General features: G+C 54.8%; 1 protein-coding gene across 1 annotated transcript; it reads right to left on the reverse strand.

Moving 5' to 3' along the window:
• Window positions 1-20225, reverse strand: GPRIN1 (G protein regulated inducer of neurite outgrowth 1). The gene is made up of 2 exons (XM_019943333.3): window positions 19683-20225; window positions 1-3923 (listed from the first exon to the last, which is right to left on the reverse strand). Exon 2 carries the CDS (start codon window positions 3444-3446, stop codon window positions 951-953), a length of 2496 nt encoding a protein of 831 aa, XP_019798892.2. The 5' UTR covers window positions 3447-3923; window positions 19683-20225; the 3' UTR covers window positions 1-950.
• Between the last annotated feature and the right edge of the window lie 127 nt (window positions 20226-20352).

A 20352-nucleotide genomic window follows, 5' to 3' on the forward strand; every position in this document is an offset into this window, starting at 1 on the left:
AAGAGTTGGGGGAGTATTTTATTACCAATGTATATATTGTGACAGTTTGTAGCCAAAAACCGCGGCTGGAGGGGTGGGACACAGGAACTGAGTTGTCACAAGGGACTTGTGGGGCTCACAGCACTGGGGGACCGAGGGCTGGAGAGGGTGGTCTTTCAGGGACTACTGTGGTTGTAGAATGAGCTCTCCATCCTGCCCCCAATACCCAAGACCAGTTGTCACCCAGGCTGTCTGTGAGCCTCTGACTCTGATCCCCGGACCTGTCTGAGCCCTCTCCCCTTTCTGTGACTCAGCTGCGCCCCCAGGGCACTCCTGCAGCTGCCTTTGGCCTGTCTGCGAATTGTGGACCAGTGTCCAGTGAGGGTGGGGATAGGGTTGCGGATTGGGCCAGGTGAGGGGGAGACAGGAACTGGGGACAACTACCAGCATGCAAGAGATGCCCAGGCCATGGGGCCAGCCCGCTGCATGGACATGCACTCGCATACACCCGGGGCCTTGCACATCGGGGGGTCTCACATGTCAATCCTCGCACACTTGGGGTTTTTGTACACAGTCTCTCCCGTTCTGGGGACCTGGCCGCCGCTGGAGACCACAGTGCACCAGTCTGGACATCTCAGGAGCCTGCCTCAGCTCTCAGGGCTGGGAGCGTGGGTGCTGAGCGGGTCCCCAGAGGTTGCCCAGTGTGACCGGGAGGGGGTGGAACTGAGGGCTGTGAGGGGACAGTGGGGTGTCAGGGCTGGGTTCGTGGGCTCATGACCACGAGGGAGCCGGGTAGAGGGCGTTCATTTGTGTGTTTAGGAGGGGAGGGGGCTGGAAAGACAAGATAAGACCCTAGAGGCTGCCCGCCCCTCGGAGGCCTGTCACGCGTCGAGGGGATCCCTTCTAGGGGTCTGGGGTCAAGAAGGGAGCCTGAGAAGGTTGGAAACCCGGGCGTACAAAAGGGGAGCAGATCACTCGGCCGTGGGTCCGGCCCGTGAGCAGCACCGCGGCCGGCGCACACTCTGCAGCAGCGCGCGGAAGAGGCCGGGTGGGCGCTTCGCTGCGCCCTCTGGGGGCGCGGTGCGCACGGAGCCCGCACGGCCCGGGCCCTGACGCGCAGCGGGCGGCGGCGCGGGCGCCCCTTGGCGGCCGTGCTCCTCGATCTGTCGCTCCAGATGCTTCTGGATGGCCATGCCCAGTACCTCCACCTCCATGGCGGCGCCGTACACCTCCCACGTCATGCCCTTTTCGTCCCAGCTCACGTCGCGCACCGGCTCAGCGGCCTCTGGGGGCGCCACGGCGGCTGCCAGTGCGGAACCCGGCCGCACCCGCACTTCGGGGAAGGCGGGCGGCGCGGCGGCCTGCGGCGTCATGGGCTCCGTGGCCACGGAGCGCGTCTCAGCGGCGCCCAGTGACACCTGTAGGCCCGCGTCCCGGCGAGAGGGCGGCCTGGGCGCGGGGCTGGGTGCGCGCGGCGCCGCCTGGAAGCTGAAGGCCGAGCCGCCCCCGCCGTCCTGCGGAGACATGGGGCTCACGGCCACCGACACACAGGCCTGCGAGCCCGCCTGCGTGCCCGCGTCCTCGCGTGGCGGCGTGGCGCTCGCCTCCCACGACGGCGCCTTGGTGAAGTTGTCGCGAGTTCGCGGCCCCGGCGACGGCGCTACGGCCTCCAGGCCCGGGTTTCTCTCGGCCCTAGTGGCCGCCGGGTCCTTCTGGCCAAGGCTGCAGGCCTCGGAGCTGGGCAGTGGCGCTGGCTCCACGCGACCCCCGCTATCCGCGGGGTAAGAAGTGGAGCCGCAGGGTTTGTCATCTGCCTGCCTGGAGGAGGAGGCCTCCGCCTTCTCCAGGGTCAGGTGGGCCTGCTTCCCCGAGGATGGGGGTTCCCCTTTTCCCTGAGGCGCAGAGTCAGTCTTCCCCAGGGCTACAGGCTCCAACTTCCCAGAGACAATAGAGGATCCAGGATCCCCCTTCTCCGAGGTCAGCGGCTTCTCCTGCAAAGATTTAGCCTCTGCTTTTCCTGATGAGGCAGTGCCCTCCTGCCCAGGGGGCCTTGTTTCTGCTTTGCCCTCAGACTTGGGTTCTGCTTTCCCTGAAGCCCCGGGATCCACCTTCGTGGAGTTCATAGGATTGCCCTTCTCTAGAGGCAGAGGATCCACCTTTCCCTCTGGGACAGCTTCTGCTTTTCCCGAGGATGCCTGGACTGTTTTTCCTAGGGTCGTGGGGGCCACCTTTCCTGCAGACTCGGAGTTCATGTCTCCAGGGGGAACAGTTTCTGCCTTTCCCTTGCACACAGGGTCCACTTTACCCAAGGTCGGGGGATCAGCCTTCCCTGAGGCCATGAGACCCACCTTTCCAGGGGCCACAGGACCTGACGTTTCTGAAGACAGTGGATCTGCTTTTCCTCCAGTCACTGTCTCAGTTTTTACAGAGGATGGGGGACCCGCTGGGCCTGAGGACACAGGGTCTATCTTTCCTGATGATTCAGGATTCACTTTTCCAGAAGATGATGTTTTTGTATTTCCCACAGAAATGGGATCCCCCTTTCTGGAGGACACTGGGTCCTCCTTTCTTGAGGATGCAGTTTCTGTCTTTCCCACAGACATCAGTTCTGCCTGTCCAGGAGAAAAGGGCTCTGGCTTTCCTGAGGACACAGGATCCACTTTTCCCAAAGGAACTGGACCCGTCTTGCCTGAAGACACAGGGTCCATGTTTTTCAAAGATGTAGGATCCATCTTTCCTGAAAACATGGTATCCACCTGTCCAGTAGACATGGTTTTTGTCATTCTCATAGACATGGATTCTTGCTTTCCTGAGGAGGCAGGATCCATCTTTCCCAGGAACTGAGGGTCCTCTTTTGTAGAGGACACGGTTTCTGCATTAACCATAGATGCAGGCTCTGTCATCCCTAAGTGAGTAGGATCCACCCTTCCAGATGACCCCAGAGCCACTGTTCCAGGGGATACAGGCTTGATTTTGCCTGATGACCCTGGAGTCAGCATACCCAAGGACCCGGGATCTGTCTTTCCTACAGATGCAGAATCCGTGTTTTCCAAGGACACGGGATCCACCTTTTCAGATAGCTCAGGATCTCTCTTTCCCAAGGATACAAGATCTGTCTTTCCTGCAGATGCAGGACCCACCTCTTCTGAGGACACTTGAAGGTCTTTTCCTGAATACCTGGGCTCCTCCTTTTTTGGGAATGCAGGATCCACTTTGCCCAAGGATACAGGATACTCCTTCCTTGCAGACATTGTATCCACCTTGCTGGAGCACTCAGGATCTACCTTTCCCAATGATCCAGGATCCTCCTTTTCTGGGGTCACAGGATGCATCCTTCCAGAAGCCACAGGCTCCGTCTTTCCTGTAAACATGGGATCTGCCTTCCTCAAGGACCCGGCATCTTCTTTTCCTATGGAAATGGAATCTGCCTGCTTTGAAGACTTGGAATCCATCTTCTGTAATAACATAGGATTTCTGTTTTCTGAGGGTGAAGGGTCAGTTTTCACTGAGGACACAGGCTCTGGCTTCCCAGAGAAGGTGGTTTCTGGTGTCCCTGAGATCAAGGCTCCATGTGTCCCTAATGTCTCCTTGGCGGCTGCCTCTTGGGGAGGGATGCAGGTCAGGGAGGGGAAGGCCAAACTCCTGCCAGGGCCCTCAGAGCACGATGCCCTTTCCCCAGCCCCAGTGGGGTTGCTGTGTCCATGCCTGGGCTTTGGGCAGGGGTGTGCCTTGGGGGCGCAGGGCTGGCCTTTTGCTGGGAGGGGCAGCAGTCCCTCATGGCCAGGCTCCCAGCCCCCAGGCTCCCATCCTGTGGGCAGCAGAGGGCTGTGGGCTGGGGTCCTGGGGGGCTGGAGTCCTTTCGAAGCAGCTGGAGCCAGGCTGGGTCTTCAGCGCTGCCCAACTGCCCTCATGACCATGCTTGGGCCCCAGGTTTCTGTCTGGTTCTGAAACACAGAGAGAGCAGACTCAGACTCAGAGGGGATCCAGTGGGGAGGAGCCTCCATCTGGCCCTCCTCCTTCTCACTCTCTTTCTAGCAGGTGGGGCTTCTCACCACGTTCTCTGCCTTTGTCTGGTCCCCTCCCGCCCATAGGGTCTGGGCTAAAAACATGAACCCAACTATGTCATTCCCCTGCTTCACTGCTCCCAGTGGCCCTCTGGATAAAGGTAAGGCTTCCTAAAATGGCATTCAAGGCCCTTCACAACTTGGCCACAGTCTAACTTTTCCACTCCATCTACCATCACCCCTCCCTTATCAGCCCACCCCATGCAACATGCTACCTAGAAGTTATGCTTTTCTCCTTTAGGCCATGGGTCACAAATTCTGATGCCATAGGAGCCAGGTAGGTAATTTAATTGAGGGAAACAGACTGGGTACAGAACAGTAGGGAGTGGTGGGGACTAAGGCAAAGTGGAGAGCACATGCCCTGTCTAAAGGGGGAGCCATACTCCATCAGCCAAGTACTGCCCTGGAGAAATGCATCTTAGTAGTATCAGTCAGAAGTGGGAAATATAGAAGTTTACTGTAAAATGTCCCAATTAATTCAAGATTAAAAAAAAAAACCAGTATGTGGCCCAAACAAAATATGTCTGCAGATCACCAGTTTATGTCTGTGTAGGCCCTGGGGAGATGGGAATGGTTTACAGTCAAGGAAAGGACACAGTCTGAAATGTGTGTTTTCAAAGGTTGCTCAGGGATGGTGTGGAGGCTGGAGGGGAGGGGCTGCCCAATCATTTATTCAATCTCTCATTCATCTAATTCTTCATTCGTTTACCCAGCCCCTTCTCTGCAACAGTCTAGATGAGAGATGGTACAGCGAAGGTTGTGGGAATGAAGAGTTGGCAGGATTGAGAGGTCTGAGGGAAACTAACAGGAACCAGCTGGCGGTAAGAGGTGATGGTGGGGGTGGCCTGCAGGATGCTGGCTAGGGTGGTGGGTGCTGGACGACAGATCCGGGAAAAGGGGGAGTTGCATTTTGGACAAGCTGAGTGTGTGGTGCCTGGGGGATATCAGGGAGAGGGTCTGGCAGGCAGCTGGATCTGCATGCAACTCTGTTTTATTATACACTCAGCGGCCAAAGCAAGCAGAGTTCCCAATTCCCCCCAGACCCATTCCTCCTGCCATCTTCTCCAAAGCCATATTGCTGGTGCTCAGGCCAATATCCCTTGACTTTTTCTCACACCCGGCATCCCATCATCAGCAAAACATAATGGATCTACCTTCAAAATATATCGAGAATTTGGCCACTACCCTGAGCCAAACCTGCACTTTCTCCCACCTGGATTATCCTTGCTTTTTCCTTCACCCCATATAGTTTTTTCTCAACACAGGAATCAGAGGGATCTTAGTAAAACTCAAGGTAGATCATGTCCCTCCTTTGCCCAGAACTATGCAATGTCTCGCCATCTCATACAATGTAGAAGTAAACTCCTTACCATAGCCCACAAGTTCCTGCATTTTCTGGCCCCGTCACCGCTCTTGGCCTTGTCTCCTACTGCTCTCCTGTGATTACCCTGCTTCAGTCACCCTGGCTGCCCCGCTGATCCTTGAACCCACTGCCTTGGGGCCTTTGCACTCGCTGTCTCCTCTGCCTGAAATGCTTTCCTTCCCAACATCTGCATCTCCCTGAAGCTTTCCCTGACCCAACCTGTGTAAAATAGCCTCCTTCACAACACTGGCTGACGCTTTCCATCCCCCTTGCCCCGATCAGTTTTTCTTCATGGTACCTGTCTCCAGCCACCATATTGCATATGTTTGTTTATTGCTCGTGATTTGTCTCTACCATCAGAATGTCGTCTCCAGAAGTGTGGGGACTTTGCTGTGTTTACTGATGTGGTCTCAGGGTTGAGAACAATGACTGGCACATAGTAAGCAAGTGGCTCCCAATAAATATTCGTTAAATGAATGACTGAATGACCTGTCTATGATGTTAGTCCAACCATGCCACTCCTTGGCTCAAAACCCTCCTTGCTTTTTCGGGGGAAGTAAATTGGTTGTAATGTTTTTGGAAGGACATTTATCAATTCATATCAGTTTACAATGCATACAGCATTTGGGCCAGCAAGCCCACCTCTGGGGTGGTCTTGAAGACAGACAAATGGTGCATTGAGAACATGGCTGGTGATGAGAAGAAAACCAGGAAGTGGGTTTGTAAAATGTGGGACAAGCACAGAGGACCTCCCCTCCCCCACAGCTGTTAGAATGTGTGGAGTGATGAGGAAAGATGCCCAAGATAAATTAAGTGAAAAAAAGCCAGAGGATAGCATGGCTAGTGGGATCCCATGCGGGTAGGCAAGGACAAGGACAAATACACATCTGTAGGTTTATTTATAAAGAGAAAATTTCTGGAAGGAAACCCATGAAACTTTTAGCAGTGATTGCCTTTGAAGCGAGACCAGGGATCTGGAGGTGGAAGGGATTTTTTTTGAATGCCCCTTTGCGACACTTGAATTTTGGTTTTGTGCACATATTTTTTTAAAAACAGGAAAAAAAAAAAACTTTTAATGACTCCCTGTTACTTATAGGGTCAAGTTCCAACTCTTCAATGTGCTTCTAAGCCCCTGTGTATTTACTCACCTGCTGGGCTTTATCTTTCATTATGCACTCCATCCCCCAAAGCATGTGTACACACACACACACACACACACACACACACACACACACACACACACACACACACACACACACACACACACGAAACCTCTTTGGGTTCAACCATGGGTTCACATTCTTTCCAATCTTGGCCTCTACACACCTTCCCGCTTGGCTTTTATTAAACCTTCAGTCCTCAGTTTAAATGCCTCCTCCTCCAGTGAGCCTTCTTTGCCTACCAGCTTCCTCAGGGTCCCTGTGGCCTCTTGTTCTGCCCCTAACCAGACTCTTGTCATTCTGCTTGTAGCCCTTTACACCTCTGGGTCCCCGCCTAGCTCTCAGGTCCCTGGATGGGGACTCAGCTGGTATTGTTCACGACTGGGTCCCCCAAGCTTTGGGCATATGAGACTTGGGGGGATAAGGGTTATCACCAAAATGGGGGCATGGGGGGAGGGGCAGTTTGCAGAGGATGGTGCGGGACTGGGTTATGGGAAGTTGAACTGGGGTACCTGGGGGACTTATAGGGGAGATAGCCAGGAGGCTGCTGGGAGACAGGTTTGAAACACAGGAGAGGTCTGCTGCAATTCTTCGGATCTGGTTTTCATCAGCATAAAAATGGCAGGTGTATGGGGAGCTTGGGCTGGAACTGGAAGGAGTCACCAAGGGCTATAGGAGGTGTGCTCTGAGTCTTCACCACCCTTCCTTTCACCCCTGGTAGCTCAGCCCTGGGGTCCTCTCACACCAGCCCCTCCAACAGGCTCCCTACCCCTGGGTGAGGCATGGGTAGTAAGTTGGGACAGCTCCCTGATTTACCAGCTCTGTGACCTCAGGCCAGTCCCATCTCCTCACTGGGGACCCTAACAAACCTACCCCCTGCTCCCACAGGGCTGCAGGGAGAATTAAAGATGAGGGGTGTGCACGTCTCTGCTACTTTAGGTCTGGGCTGTGTACATGCAAGGCCTGTTTTTATCTACTCAGCCCGTCAGAGCCCAGCTGTGGTCCCAGGAGGGGGCAGGGGAGGGAGGGCCAGCAGCACAGGCACAAACTGGCAAAACCTCACCCTTAGACATGCTTAACTCAGAGTGCTTAAAAATTTTTTTTAAGGAATTTAGTCATCAACATTTAAAAATTAGAAGGTTTCATGTAAAAATCAGATTTCTAGCTTCTCTTGGAAAACTAAAACTTGGCAATCTGAGCATGCTTCCTGCATGGCAGCAGTCAGCTGGAGCCAAGCAGTGGCTACTTCCTTAGTTGGGGGTACACTCTCCAATTAGCCACCATCTCTACCCCTCCCAGTGGTGTCCTGGACACTGAGGTTGACTGCCCGCTGCCACTGATCACTGATTTGCACCATCATTCTTCTTATAGCAGCCCTTCATGCATGCTGCCCACCTGGCCGGTAGTCACCTGAGTTTTGACCCTTGACCTAGATGCCAAGAAAGGTGGGAGGTGACCTCAAGCCCTTACTATGCTTATTATGTGCAGATCCTATACACTTTCCAGGCAGATGTTGTGTTCTTATTTTCCAGAGAAGGAAACTGAGGTTCCAAGAGGCAGGCATGGCCCAGCTGGTAACATACCCCTTCCAAAAGTCCTCCTGGAAGAGGCCGGCTTCTTAGTTCTCAGCTCACAATTCTCTGATACGGGATAAGGTCCCGGATTGGGACAGAGAGCCTGGCCAGGGAGTTAGAAAGATGTGGGGTCAAGCCCCAGCTTAGTCATTGACTTCCTACATGACTTTGGGTGAGTTTTTCCACACCCTGAACCTCCATTTCCCAATCTGTGAAATGGGGGAGAGGATGTAGCTATATTTAGTAGAGCTGGCTGAGCCCTGGGTTTAAGATCTGCCAAGATACCATTCCCAGAGGCTCTGCTGCTCACAGTTCTGCTAGACTTTTCCTGGTTCTCAAAGAAGCCTCGGTATCGGCCAGCCTCTTCTCCAAAAGGCAACTCAGGCCTGGGGCCCTACCTCCTCACCTCCCATCTCCCACTGGAACCCAGCCCCATCACTCTCCCACTGTGCGCTCAGCCCTGGACGCAGCATTCTCAGGCTCATTTTAGCACCTGGACTCCACAACAATCTCACGAGGGGGGCATTATCATCCCATTTCACAGATGACACTGAGGTCAGAGGGAGAAAAGACTTGACCAAGGGCACACAGGTGGGATGGGGGGCTCTAATTCAAAGCCTGTTTTGTCTGAATCCAAAGCCTGGTTCTTCCCACTCATATCAGCTGAGATTCTGGACACTGATGCTTGGCTCTTAAGATCCCTTTCTGCTCTTCAGGGTCATGCCAAGGGTCCTCCCAATCCCCTGGACCTAACAGGCAACAGTGTGAGGGAACGTCTAGGAAAGGAAGCAAGAGTGTCCTCCGTGCGGGAACCCGCCTTTGGGAACACCCTATGAGCAGATAAGCCTGCGCACTTCTCCCGCCCGGTTGAGGTAAAAGATTGAAATGACCCCCGGTTGTATGGGCTGGCTCACCCAGCATGCAGGAGAGCACCTAGGTGGCTTGTGGACATCTGCACCAGCTTAGGCCAGCCTGGGGAGCCAGGGCCTGGCTCCTACCTTCTGCTCAATAACTTGGTGTGCACATGTGCAGAATGCCCTGTGTCTCATGGTGGCCACTTGGACCCTGTGGGTATGCACATGTGTGGCCACATGGCCTCAGAGCCTCACTCATTGGAGGGATGGCCTGGGTATGTGCACAAGTGATTGTGCCCTGCCCCCAGGCAGAGAAGCCCCTGTGAATGCTCACTCAGGCCCAGAGACCTGACCAGCCAGTTATTTTCCCTTCAGGATTTCTTCCCTAATTGGAGCCAGGGCGCCAGGCACCTGCAAACACCTCCTCCCATGGTGATAAGACTGACAAAGGCTTGTGGTACTTCAGCAGGTGTGTGAGAAAGAGTGTGTGTGTGTGTTACAATCCTGGTGTGCTGTACTTCACTCTCTCATCCGCTTGTCTCCTACAACCCTCAGAGCAGCAAAGCTTCCTCCCTGGGGCTGGAGGGGAGATGGAGTCTAGCAAAGGGTGATAACCAGTCTTCCTTCCAGAAATGGCCTCCAGACCATCCGTCCGTCTATCCACAGGAGAGCAAGACTAGACATGCAGGAGTGGGTGTGTGTGTGTGGAGAGCAAGCTAAAAGTGTGTGACGGAGTGTGTGACACGCCTGCTCCGGGGTCCGGGGGTACATGAGGGATACCATGACGTGAATAGGCGCAAGCAGGCCAGAGCAGGATGGCTGCGAGTGCTTTGTGATCGGGGAGTATTGCTGAGTGTGCTGTGATAGGCAATGGCTGGTGTGAGTGTGTAGCTATGCCTGGGTGTGTACCAAAGGTGTACGGGGTGGGTGCACAGGTGACCATGTGTATGAGTCTGATGGAATGATCAAGGGACACAGTGGGTGTAGACCTGTGGCCTCGAGCGGTGAGTGTGTGACAGTGTGTGTGATGGAGTCCCAGCGTGTAGTCCACACTGAGCGTGCGACAGCGAATGTGCTCCATGGTGCCAATAGAACCACTCGAGCGCCGAGCTCGCTCCAGGGGGAAAATGAATCAACGCGGGCGGACCCCTCCCCGCGGTGGCGGGAAGCGTCCCCTCCCGCACCACCGCGCCAAACAAAGCGGCAGTCAGCGGCGAGGCCAGGAGCGGGGCCGGGGTCTTACAGGGTGGGCTGGCCCGCAGGGCCCCTCGGGTGCTCGGCCAGGACTGCGGACCCACCCCCGCCCCGCCCCTGAGTGGAACCTGGAAATGGACACCCGCCGCCCCGGCCGCGCGCGTATATTCACCCGGGCGCACGCCAGACACACGCTGCGCACGGTGCCCAAACCCCGCCACCCAGGAGGTTCGAGGACCCTGGACAGCGGCTCTGGGGCGGCCGCGAGCCGAAGAAGGCGGTCGACACCGCCCACCTGGAGCGGGCAGGAGGTGCAGGCGCGGCGCTTACCCGGCTGTGCCGCCGTTCCGTCTCCCCGGCGCGCTGCGCTCCGACTCCCGTCACCGCCACCGCTACCGCCACCGCCGCCGCCCAAGCTGCCTCGGCTGCCTCCGGCAGGGCTGGCGGGCGGACCCGCGGACTCCGCTACGCCGTCCTCCGCGCCGGCTACGCGCTCCAGCCCCGCGCCCCGCCCCGGGCATGCGCACTGGCCGACTCGCGGCCTCAGAACCCGGGAGGGGGCGGTGCCCGCAGGGAAGCAGGGGCCCAAAGGAGGGAGGGGCGCCCCTCGCCTGCCGCCCCTCACCACGGCCGCTGGGCTCCTGGGTTCCCCGCCCTCCTCGACCTGGTTCCCATTTCACAGACAGGAGACTAAGGGGTGGAGAGGCTGCCTATTTGCTTCGCCCCTGTTGAGGGAGGGGCGCGCTGTCAGGTCTCACTCAATCCAGCCCGGTGAACGCTGTCTGCTTGTTTCACCGAGGAGGAAATTGGGGCCCAGAGAGGGGAAGCCGCTTGTCCGCGGATACTCAGCCCCTGGAGCGGGACCCAGGTCTGCGCGATCTCCGAGCTCCCCCTGCGCGGAATTTCCCGCCTCCGCCTTGGCCGTACTTCCGGCCTTCTCCCCCTCACCTCGCCCCGCCTCCGCCCCCTTTGTCTCGCCTCCACCCACGCTCCCGGGAGTGGAGGGACCTGCGTGGTCGGGGGAGCGCCTTCGATTTCCCCGCTACCGGCCTCCCTAGCCGGGGTGCCCGCCCACCTTCTAGTCTATGCAAGCCGGGTTCTCCTCCTCCTGGGTACCCTCAAGCAAATCATTTCACCTCTCCGAGTCTCAATTTCCCGATCTGTAAGGTGGGACTAACATTAATCACCTCACAGTAAGTGGTCTCGGAAGGATGAAGGAGCCTGAAGTAGGTGTTAAGGGCCTTCCAGCTGAATCTGAATTGCCAAGGACAGGAGGACTTGCTGCCCACCCTGCCTTAACTTTTCTCAGCAGAGAAATTGTCCCCTCCCCTTTGACTTCCCAGAGAAGAAAAAATGTCTGTAATGGCCAAGAGGTGATAAAGCCCTCTCGCTTGTACTGTGAAACCACCTACTAAAAATGGTAACAACTAACGTTAATATAATGCTTATTTAGGGGCAGTGTTTTTATGGTAAAGCCCGCAAGTTAACCTAACAACTAACGTTACCTTAATTTTGTTTTCCGGTTTCATCTAATTTCAATTTCCAATCACTTATAAGCAAGTTAATATTAATGTATTATATCCCCGTTTTTCAGATAAGAAAACTGAGATACTGATGATAAATCAGTTGTGTGCGTTAGTAGTGAAGTTAACTCCTGAAACTTCAAGCTTCACCCTTACTTTCTATTCCTCTCACTTACCTGGTGAACCATAAGTCACCGTGATCGTTAGAAAAAAATTTCTTTTTTTTTTTTTTAAATCTAGATGGCAAATGAAGAAGAAAAAAAAAAAAAATCTAACGGATGACGTCTTTAGCCAGCATCCCAGGGAAGCCAATAACGGGAGCACAGAACCAATTTTCAGCACCACGGACAACACTCATGCAAGGGCGGCTTCCCCACGTCTCTGGCCCTGAAAATTGCTCATTCATTGCCACAATGGCACTTCGCTTCACAGTTTACAAACCCTTTTCTACGCTCATCGTTTCATTTTACTTTCCCTACAGTCCTTCAAGGTAAACATCATCGGCTCCATGATACAGATGAAGACATCGAGGCTTGGGCAGGTTCACAAGACATGAAAAGTAGCAAGAACGTGGCTGTGATCTAAAAAGCCCCCCACACCCCCACCCCGGGGCAGGGCAAGTGCGGATGGGAGCAGGATCAGGGCATGAGTGAGGAGGCCGTAGCAGCTGCCCAGGTGAGAGGTAATGATGCCTGAACCATTGGGATGGAGAGGAGGGGCCAGATCTGATAACTATTTAGGGGTAAAGTCAACATGTCTACATCATGGGGTGGATGTGAGTGTGAGTGGAGAGAGGATTCTGCTGCCCCTCTGAGGTTCTGCCTTGGGGAGCCAAATGGTTGGAGGACAGATACCTGATGAACCCTGGGGAAAGAAGGGACTTGTGAAACAGCCACACTGAGACATCCGAGTCCAAAACTGAGCTCTGAAGTGGCGAGGCCTGGCGACAGACCAGGGAGCTGGTGATGGAGGTCAGGAGAGGTGTGTTGGTACATGAGGGGAGAGTATAGGCCAAAATAGGGTGAGACAAGGGCCCATCCTGAGGAACATCAACATTAAGGGAAAAGGAGGCTGCAAAAGAAGAATGAGAAAAAGTGGTCTGAGAAACCAGAAGAAACCCAGGAGAGTGTGATGTCTCAGAAGCCAAGGGGAGAGAACATTCCAGAAGGAGGTCAGGGTAAACTGCATCAGGAAGGCAAGATACAGCCTGAGAGTTGTCCTCTGGACTTGAAAAAAAGATAATGGAAATTTGATGAAAGCATGGTTACTGAAGTGGTGGGGGTGGAAGCCAGACTGGGGTGGGGTGGGGCAGGGACTGATGAGTTAATGGGAGCAAGGAGGTGGAGAGGGCAAGTAGATGACTCTCAAGTTTGGGCTTGGAGGGAGAAAGGGGATCTGATAATCTCTACAGGGGCATTGGAGGCATTCAAGTCCTGATGGGAGGGGGACAGTAGAGAGGGAAAGGGAGAGGCCAAGAAAGGAGATCATAACACCTGGGCCCAGATGCTCAGTGTGGAAGGATAGGATGGGATCCAGCACCCTGGGGCAGCTCACAGACCCTGAAATGAAGATTCAGGGAATATGGTTTATTTGGGAGGTGCAGGGACACCAGCAGGGGAGTGGGAAGGTGACCCAGGAAGGGAAGGCATCCAATAAGAGGTGGTTATCAAGCCAGCTACCACAGTGGGTGAGTGAGGCTTAATCCTGCAGGAAGTCTTGGGAAAGGGGGTAAATGCACATCTCAGAATTCCCCTGGCTGAGGGCAAGGGAGCTGGTGTATTTATATCCCAGCATCTGGCAGACATTGGTGAAGAGCCAGCCCATGGGGCTGTGTGTTAATTCCCAAGCACTTCTAGCCCACAGTGCATGTGGACAAAGTGGGTTCCATAGCCCGAGGACAGCTCTTCGATAATGATGCGGGTACTGGCTGTTGGGAGTCCTACTGGTGGGCACAGAAATAGTATGGTCATCTGAGGGGATGTAGTCAGAGCTCTGGCCATGTCTGCTACATGTGCACAGTCAGGGCCTTTTTCCATCGGTGCCCTTTGCCACACTCCAACCACTCTTGTTCCACGGTGACTTGTTGATAAAAAACACGTTTAAAAATGAAAATTTTCAGACAACAAAACAAAACACCTGCCAAGGCGGAGCAGGAGCTCAAAAAGGGCACGGAGGTAGGCAGCGTGGGTTCACATTCTGACTTTGGCAGTTGCTAGCTGTGTGGCCTTGACTGAGGTCTCTCTAGGCCTCAACTTCATCATTTGTAATTCTTAGCTCTCGGAGCTCTGAGGAGGATGCAGGGAGAAAAAAATCCCCAGGGACCAAGCATAGTGTAACACTTGTGGTGGATGCCAGGGTATGGCAAGCCCAGCACTGTGTACCCTTGTCTGACCACAGGACCTCCATTTTCCTTGAGGAACCGCGTCCTCACTCCAGTCCATGTGGTGGAGTGGGATGGACCCACTGCCATTTCTAGGGATGGGCAGTGACCCAGGCCTGGCCAATCACTGTGCAGTGATTAGTTCCAGGGGTAGAAGTAGAGCAAAGGACCACAGCCAGGGCAACTGGCTCTCCCCCTTCCTTGGAGCCTTAGGGGGTGCTAAATTGGTGGTGTGTCTGCCTGGAGCTGCTGAGGGTCATCTTTGTCCCCACGTGGAGCGAGTCTGCCTGGGCCCGGACCGTGGCTCATCGGGTTCAGGCTCATACTGTGACAACCAACATGACTGCCCGCACCAGTGTGAGGGTGTGTGTGTGCATATCTCTGGTTGGTCTGCCTCCGTGAAGCCATATACACTCATACACACCAGAAGATAAACAAATGCCTGCAGCTCCTTGGCTGGCGCCCAGGCTGGGGGTGGAATAAACAATCCCAGTGACTTTCTGAAAAGCAAGCGTGTGTGGCAACAGGCACCATGGAGACAAGCAGACTGTACCAGAGCAGAGACAGCAGCCACCCCCCAGTGCCACCCCAGCCCCACCGCCACACACATGCAAATACACACGCACATCTCATGTTCATATCTACACATGGTTCCGCTTTCAAATCCAGGCACATCACCTTTGGGATCTGGCCCCCATTCCAGCTTTGCTTGAGACTAAAGGCCTTTGAGAAGGTCTGAGATTTCCAGTACAGTGGCATTCACAGTTCCTCACCCCTTGTGTGGACACTGGTCCTGGTCTAGGCCAAATTTCAGTAAATCACAGCTTCTAGAAAAGGTGTGTGTATGTGTGTGTGTGTGTGTGAGAGAGAGAGAGAGACAGAGAGGAGAGAGAGAGAGAAGGGGAGAGAGAGAGGGAGGGAGAGAAGGAGAAAGAGGTGGGAGGGTGGGCAGGATCACATGGCAGGCAATGCCATATAAACCCAACTTTCTGGAAAGTTCTCTTTGCTTCAGAGGTGCACACACAACACACATTCATCTGCTTCTTCAAGAAACACTCACCCAGACCCCTCACCCCCTGAGGCTTGTATGGACACAGCCCTGGATACACTCAGATATGTATCCATCCTCATGCATGCAGGGCATAACCCAGTATCCCCTAGATGGTGGTGGTGGTGGTGGTGGTGTACCATTTACTGACTGCCCAAGTGTTTTACAGTCATCTCTTTATATTTAACCCTTAAGAAAAACCACCTGAGATTGATATTATTATTATTCCCATTTCACAGATAAGGCAACAAAAGTTCATAGAGGTTAAGTAACTTGCCAGGGTCACACAGAAAGTGACAAAGCTGGCAGCCAAACTCCTGCCCACACTATTAGCCCCTCTTCATTTAGTCAGATATACATGCAACAGCCATGCGTGCACAGGTGTGCGTGTGTACACAAACACACACACACAAACCCTGCCTCCTCCGTCAGTGCAGGTAACTGATGTCCATGGAGTCATTTTCCTCACCCTGACCTCCTCATATGCACCACTCCCAGACCCACAACAGCACTGCCCTGATATTCATGAGAGCCCCTCGTCCAGGCACCTATGAGCACAGCCTGCTGCCCACAAAGGTCCCCTCCCCACAGCAGCTGTAGGCTCAGCTGCTGCCCAGCTGGGGGCCACCCTGGCATTTGGATGGGTGACTCAGGCTGAATCATGGCCCAGCTGCTCCTTGGCAGCCCTCTCCCCCACTCTGCCCAGAAAGCCTATTTTGAAGGCAGAGATGGGCCTTGGGTAGCGGACAGGGAGCGGGGCAGTCAGGGATGGGGACAGGGAGCATGGGCACTTGAGCAGGAGGGTCTCTGTGCCCTCCTCTACTCCTCAGTGGTCTGCAGGTGCTCTCAGGCAGCCCCCGACCACGCCCCTCATTCTGCCAGGGAAGTGGACGCTTCTGCCTGGGCACAGGTAAGGGGCTCCCTCTCTGATCCCAGGGCCCACTTTGGCTCCCCTGCCCCACCTTTTGGCCCTAATAACAACAATAATAACAATATTTACTATTCTAATTGATCACTCACATGTTACAGTATTCTACAGTTTCAAAGCACTTTCTCATCAGTATTGCATTTAATTCTCTTATTAGTCCTCGAGTGGGCTAATAGCATACTTAGGAGTGGAAATTATCATCCTTACGTTTGAGCTGAAGAAACGGAAGCTCAAAGAGATTATATGAACTCTCTAAGGTCACACAGTCGAAGTGACAGAGCCAGGAACCAAACTTAGGCTTCTTGGTCCAATCTGTGGAAGGTAAGCATTAGGGCTGGAGTTAAGCTGCAGTTGGGCACGGCAGGGCCATGGTGGGGCCACGGTTGGGGCACTGGAAGTGGCATGGGGGAGTGGCAAGGTAGGGGGCCTGCCTAGTGGCTTGGTGTGTGGCAGGATCATGACAAAATTTTTCTCTTTACCCTTCTACAACTAACAGATTATGGAATCATTTATGCTTTTAAATCTTCTTTTCCATGTTTCAGGCCAATGTCCTATGGCTAACAAGTGCAGAGCCATGGAGTTTCTACTGAGAAGTCTTGACCCAGAGGACCTTTGCTTTCCAAAGCCTTAGTTTCCTCATCTGAAAAAATGGGCCTGGGCCTCCAGTGGGGCAGGGTGTTGAGAGGCGTGAGTGCAATCATGTGCATCATGCCCTTTAGAAGCCATGAAGGACTTCACAAAAAAGGCTGTTGTTCACATTTTGTTTTATCTTTAAAAAACACCTGTGGGTACTGGGCAGAGGGCAGGTGGGCTTCTGGGAACCTGGGGGCAGTACCGAGAAGGGGAGTGGGTGACAGGTCTTCCTTCCCCCTGCCTGGGCTCGGCCTGGCCTTCCCCCACCCTCAGCCCAGAGCTGGTTTCTAGGCAACAGGATGGATGCAGGGATGGTTCGGAGGGGAGAGAGCTATAAATAGGGAAGGGAGAAAACAAAAATAAAGTTCCAGAGAAGGCTGTGGAGCCACATTACTAAGGGTGGGGTTGGGAAGACAGGGAGGGAGATGGGTGAATGGTGGGGCACAGGGACAGCCCCCATCCCTTCATCAGGAGAGAGGGCAGTTTCAGGTTACCCAGCCGGCAAAGGTCCACAGAATGCTGACATGTGTGAGGAGGGGGTCTCCGTGTGCACAGCTGAGAGGATGGGGGTGACAAGGAGGAGTCAGTTCTGGTTAGAGAACTAGGGGAAGCTCAGAAGAGGGAAGGATTTCAACAGGCAGAGTTGCAGGCAGATGTCCAGGTGAAGGAAAGAAGCAGGCTAAGGAAAGGAAGGTGTGAACCAGGTGGGGTGGGGCTGGACCCACAGATCGCAGAGGCCTGGCCAGGCGTGGCCTCGCTAACCACACACACCGTGTCCACAGAGACGCAGCAGGGCTCTTCCTGTGCTGTGATGCTCGCCCTCCCCAAATTTCCCAGGCCACTTCCTTTTCATTCAGGTTTCAGCTCTACCTCGCCTCCTTAGACGCTTGACCTGACCACGCAATTGAATGCTGGTCACCACCCTTACTGTGTCACATTCTATCACATTGCTCTGTTTCTTTGTTTGTTTTTTTTTTTTGCGGTACGCGGGCCTCTCACCGCCGTGGCCTCTCCCGTTGCGGAGCACAGGCTCTGGACGCGCAGGCTCAGCGGCCATGGCCCACGGGCCCAGCCGCTCCGCGGCACGTGGGATCCTCCAGGACCAGGGCACGAACCCGCCTCCCCCGCATCGGCAGGCGGACTCTCAACCACTGCACCACCAGGGAAGCCCTGCTCTGTTTTATGTTCTCCATAAAACCCAAAATTATCTTGATCCATATATTTGCTGATCCATGGACATGAGTTCTGCCAGGGCAGTGACCTGCAGGGCTGTTCCCTGCAGCCCCTTACTTCTAAGAACAGAGCAGGTGAGCAACACACACTGTCGAATGACTAAATGCACACAACGTGTGGGCAACCTCCATGTACACGTGTGAACAGAGATACACCTGCATCCATATGTTAGTGTGCACACTCAACACCCCCCCCCCACACACAATCTCACTTGCAGTCTCCATGAAATTGCGCAAGCATCTGTTATCTACACTCTGCTGCCTCCACATTTTCCTGTTGCTGGTGGGTTTTGTTTGTCTCTCCTCAGAGCAAGTCCCTTTTGGAAAATTCCAAAGGAACTGGGCTTCGGAGTCAGGCTCGGGTCTGGATGTGGCCTTTGCCACTTCCCAGCAATGTGACCTAGGGCAGGTAACTCTGCCTCTCTGGCCTCCATTCTCTCATCCATAAATTGGGGCTAATAAGGAATCCTTGAGGACAGTTTCAAGTGAAATGAATGGAGGCAAGTGCTGGATGCCTGGGAGATACTGGGCACTGGGGAAATGGCTCTGTCCCTGTCCTGAGGGTGGAGCCCATGAGCTGTGTGTGCTCACACAGGCACTCACAGTCAGGAATTCGGTCTGACACAGGGCTGGCATCTGCCGTTGTCACTTCTGGGCTTGTGCCTGGAATGCATTTAAAGTGACCTCTGCAGATGAGAATACTGGTCTCTGAGCAGAAAATCAAGCTCAGAAAACCAGGTGTGTGGCTTGGCACCCGGGAACGAGGAATAAACCTCTTCACAAGCCAGATGGTGAACCTGGTTTGGGCATCTAAAAATGGATATCAGGTGCTGGTAGCTGGCAAGGGGTTGGCAAACTCAAATTCCTCAGAGGTCAGGCAGTTCATGAAAATGAGTGAAGTGGATGGGAGGCACACAACAGGGAGGGAAAGGGACTGTCGCCAACTGGAATCAAATGAAAAATATTTAAACCTTGTGCTAGAAAGTTAAACATCTCTACAGGCCAAATTCAACCTAAGGGCCACGAGTTTGCAATCCCTGCAGACTGTGGGTTGTAAATAATGTCTTAATTCAGCCAAAAAGGATCTGGCCATCCTGGAACCCGCACGTTGAGCCAGAGAATTGGAGCCCACCGGTTTGTTCTCCCTACACACACGTCTGTCATAAGCCTCCTACTTCCAGAAGTAAAGGCTCGTACACTGCAGGCCAAGGTGACCCGAGTGGACCCCGGTCTCCCCCAGCGTGCAAGGCCTTCTCGAGCCAGGCACCACCCCCCGCCCCGAACAACTCAGGGAAGGAGGGGGCGCTGAACACCTGGCGGTTGACTGAATACAGTAAGCTCCTTCCAGCCCTTGGGGCTGGAGGGGCGAAGCAAGGTTTGAGTGGGAAAGGAGGTCGGACCTGGCAGAGAAGGGGCTGGGTCTTCCTCAGGCAAGAATGGGGGTTATTGCGGCAAAGCAGAGCCGGGCTTCCGCATGGGTGAGTCAAGTTAGCCCGCGGCTGCGGCAAAAGAGAGCAAGAGCACTGCATCGTCGGGGGCGGGGCCTATCACAGGTTGGGGCGGGGGAACTTCTATGCCAATCAGAGCAGTGCCTTCGCCTTGATGGAGGCGGGGCCTCTGCGCAGCAAAGCTGCATCTCCGCCCCCCTACTTCCCTGCACCGCGGCGGTGTTGGGGGCCCTCTAGTGCCAATACTCATCCGCTCAAGGCGCCTGGTCGGCTTCCCAAGATTTCTGCATACCCTTGCTCACCTCAGCCGAGGTCGCAAACTTTCGGACTCCTTTCCGGGAAGGGTGGAGCACTGGTTGCCCGAACTCTGCTTTTTTCCGTGGCAACTGCCCATTTCCCCTCCCCTGGGATGAGTTTTTCTGCGGTGAGCAGGTGTGCGCAGTGGTATGTGCGTATCAGCGTTCTCGCGGGGAAAGGTTTGAGCGAAGCAGCTTCTTCCAGTGACCGCGCTGCTGTTTTCCCAGAGCTTCATCGCGGCGCTTGTGCAACTCTGAGTGCGCGCGCTGGTCTGCACGTGTCGGCCAGCGTGCGTGCACGCTGGTCCGCGCGTGCGTGATCATCGAGGCGCCTGCGCTGCATGCGCCTTGAGCCCGCCGGCCCTGCGCCTTGGCTGCAGCGGACTTCCCTCCGCCCAGCACGCCCAGTAGGAGCTTTACTGTCCAGTAGGTGGCGCCCGAGGCCGCCTTCCCGCCTCCCAGCCCACAGCGTGGCCCAACCTGGGGGGAACCCCTCCATCCAGGTCGTCCCCCGGGGGTGCGGGGCGGGTAGGAGCTGAGGCCAGATGTGGTCAGTCTTGTACCTGGGCTGAGTGTGCCGGGCCCCAAAGAGGGGCGTGGGGCAGGCTGGGACGTGGAAGCCTGTCGGTCGTCCCCATCCGGCGCCCAGCCCAGCCCAGCCCTGCCCGTGCGGCGC

This window comes from Tursiops truncatus, chromosome 3 (genome assembly GCF_011762595.2).
Source record: "Tursiops truncatus isolate mTurTru1 chromosome 3, mTurTru1.mat.Y, whole genome shotgun sequence".
NCBI lineage: Eukaryota > Metazoa > Chordata > Mammalia > Artiodactyla > Delphinidae > Tursiops > Tursiops truncatus.

Coding starts and splice junctions, on each gene's coding strand:
- GPRIN1 (XM_019943333.3), bottom strand. CDS start 3,446: ATGTTATTACAGAAGATGGATTCCAAGTCTTCAAAGCAGGCAGATTCC.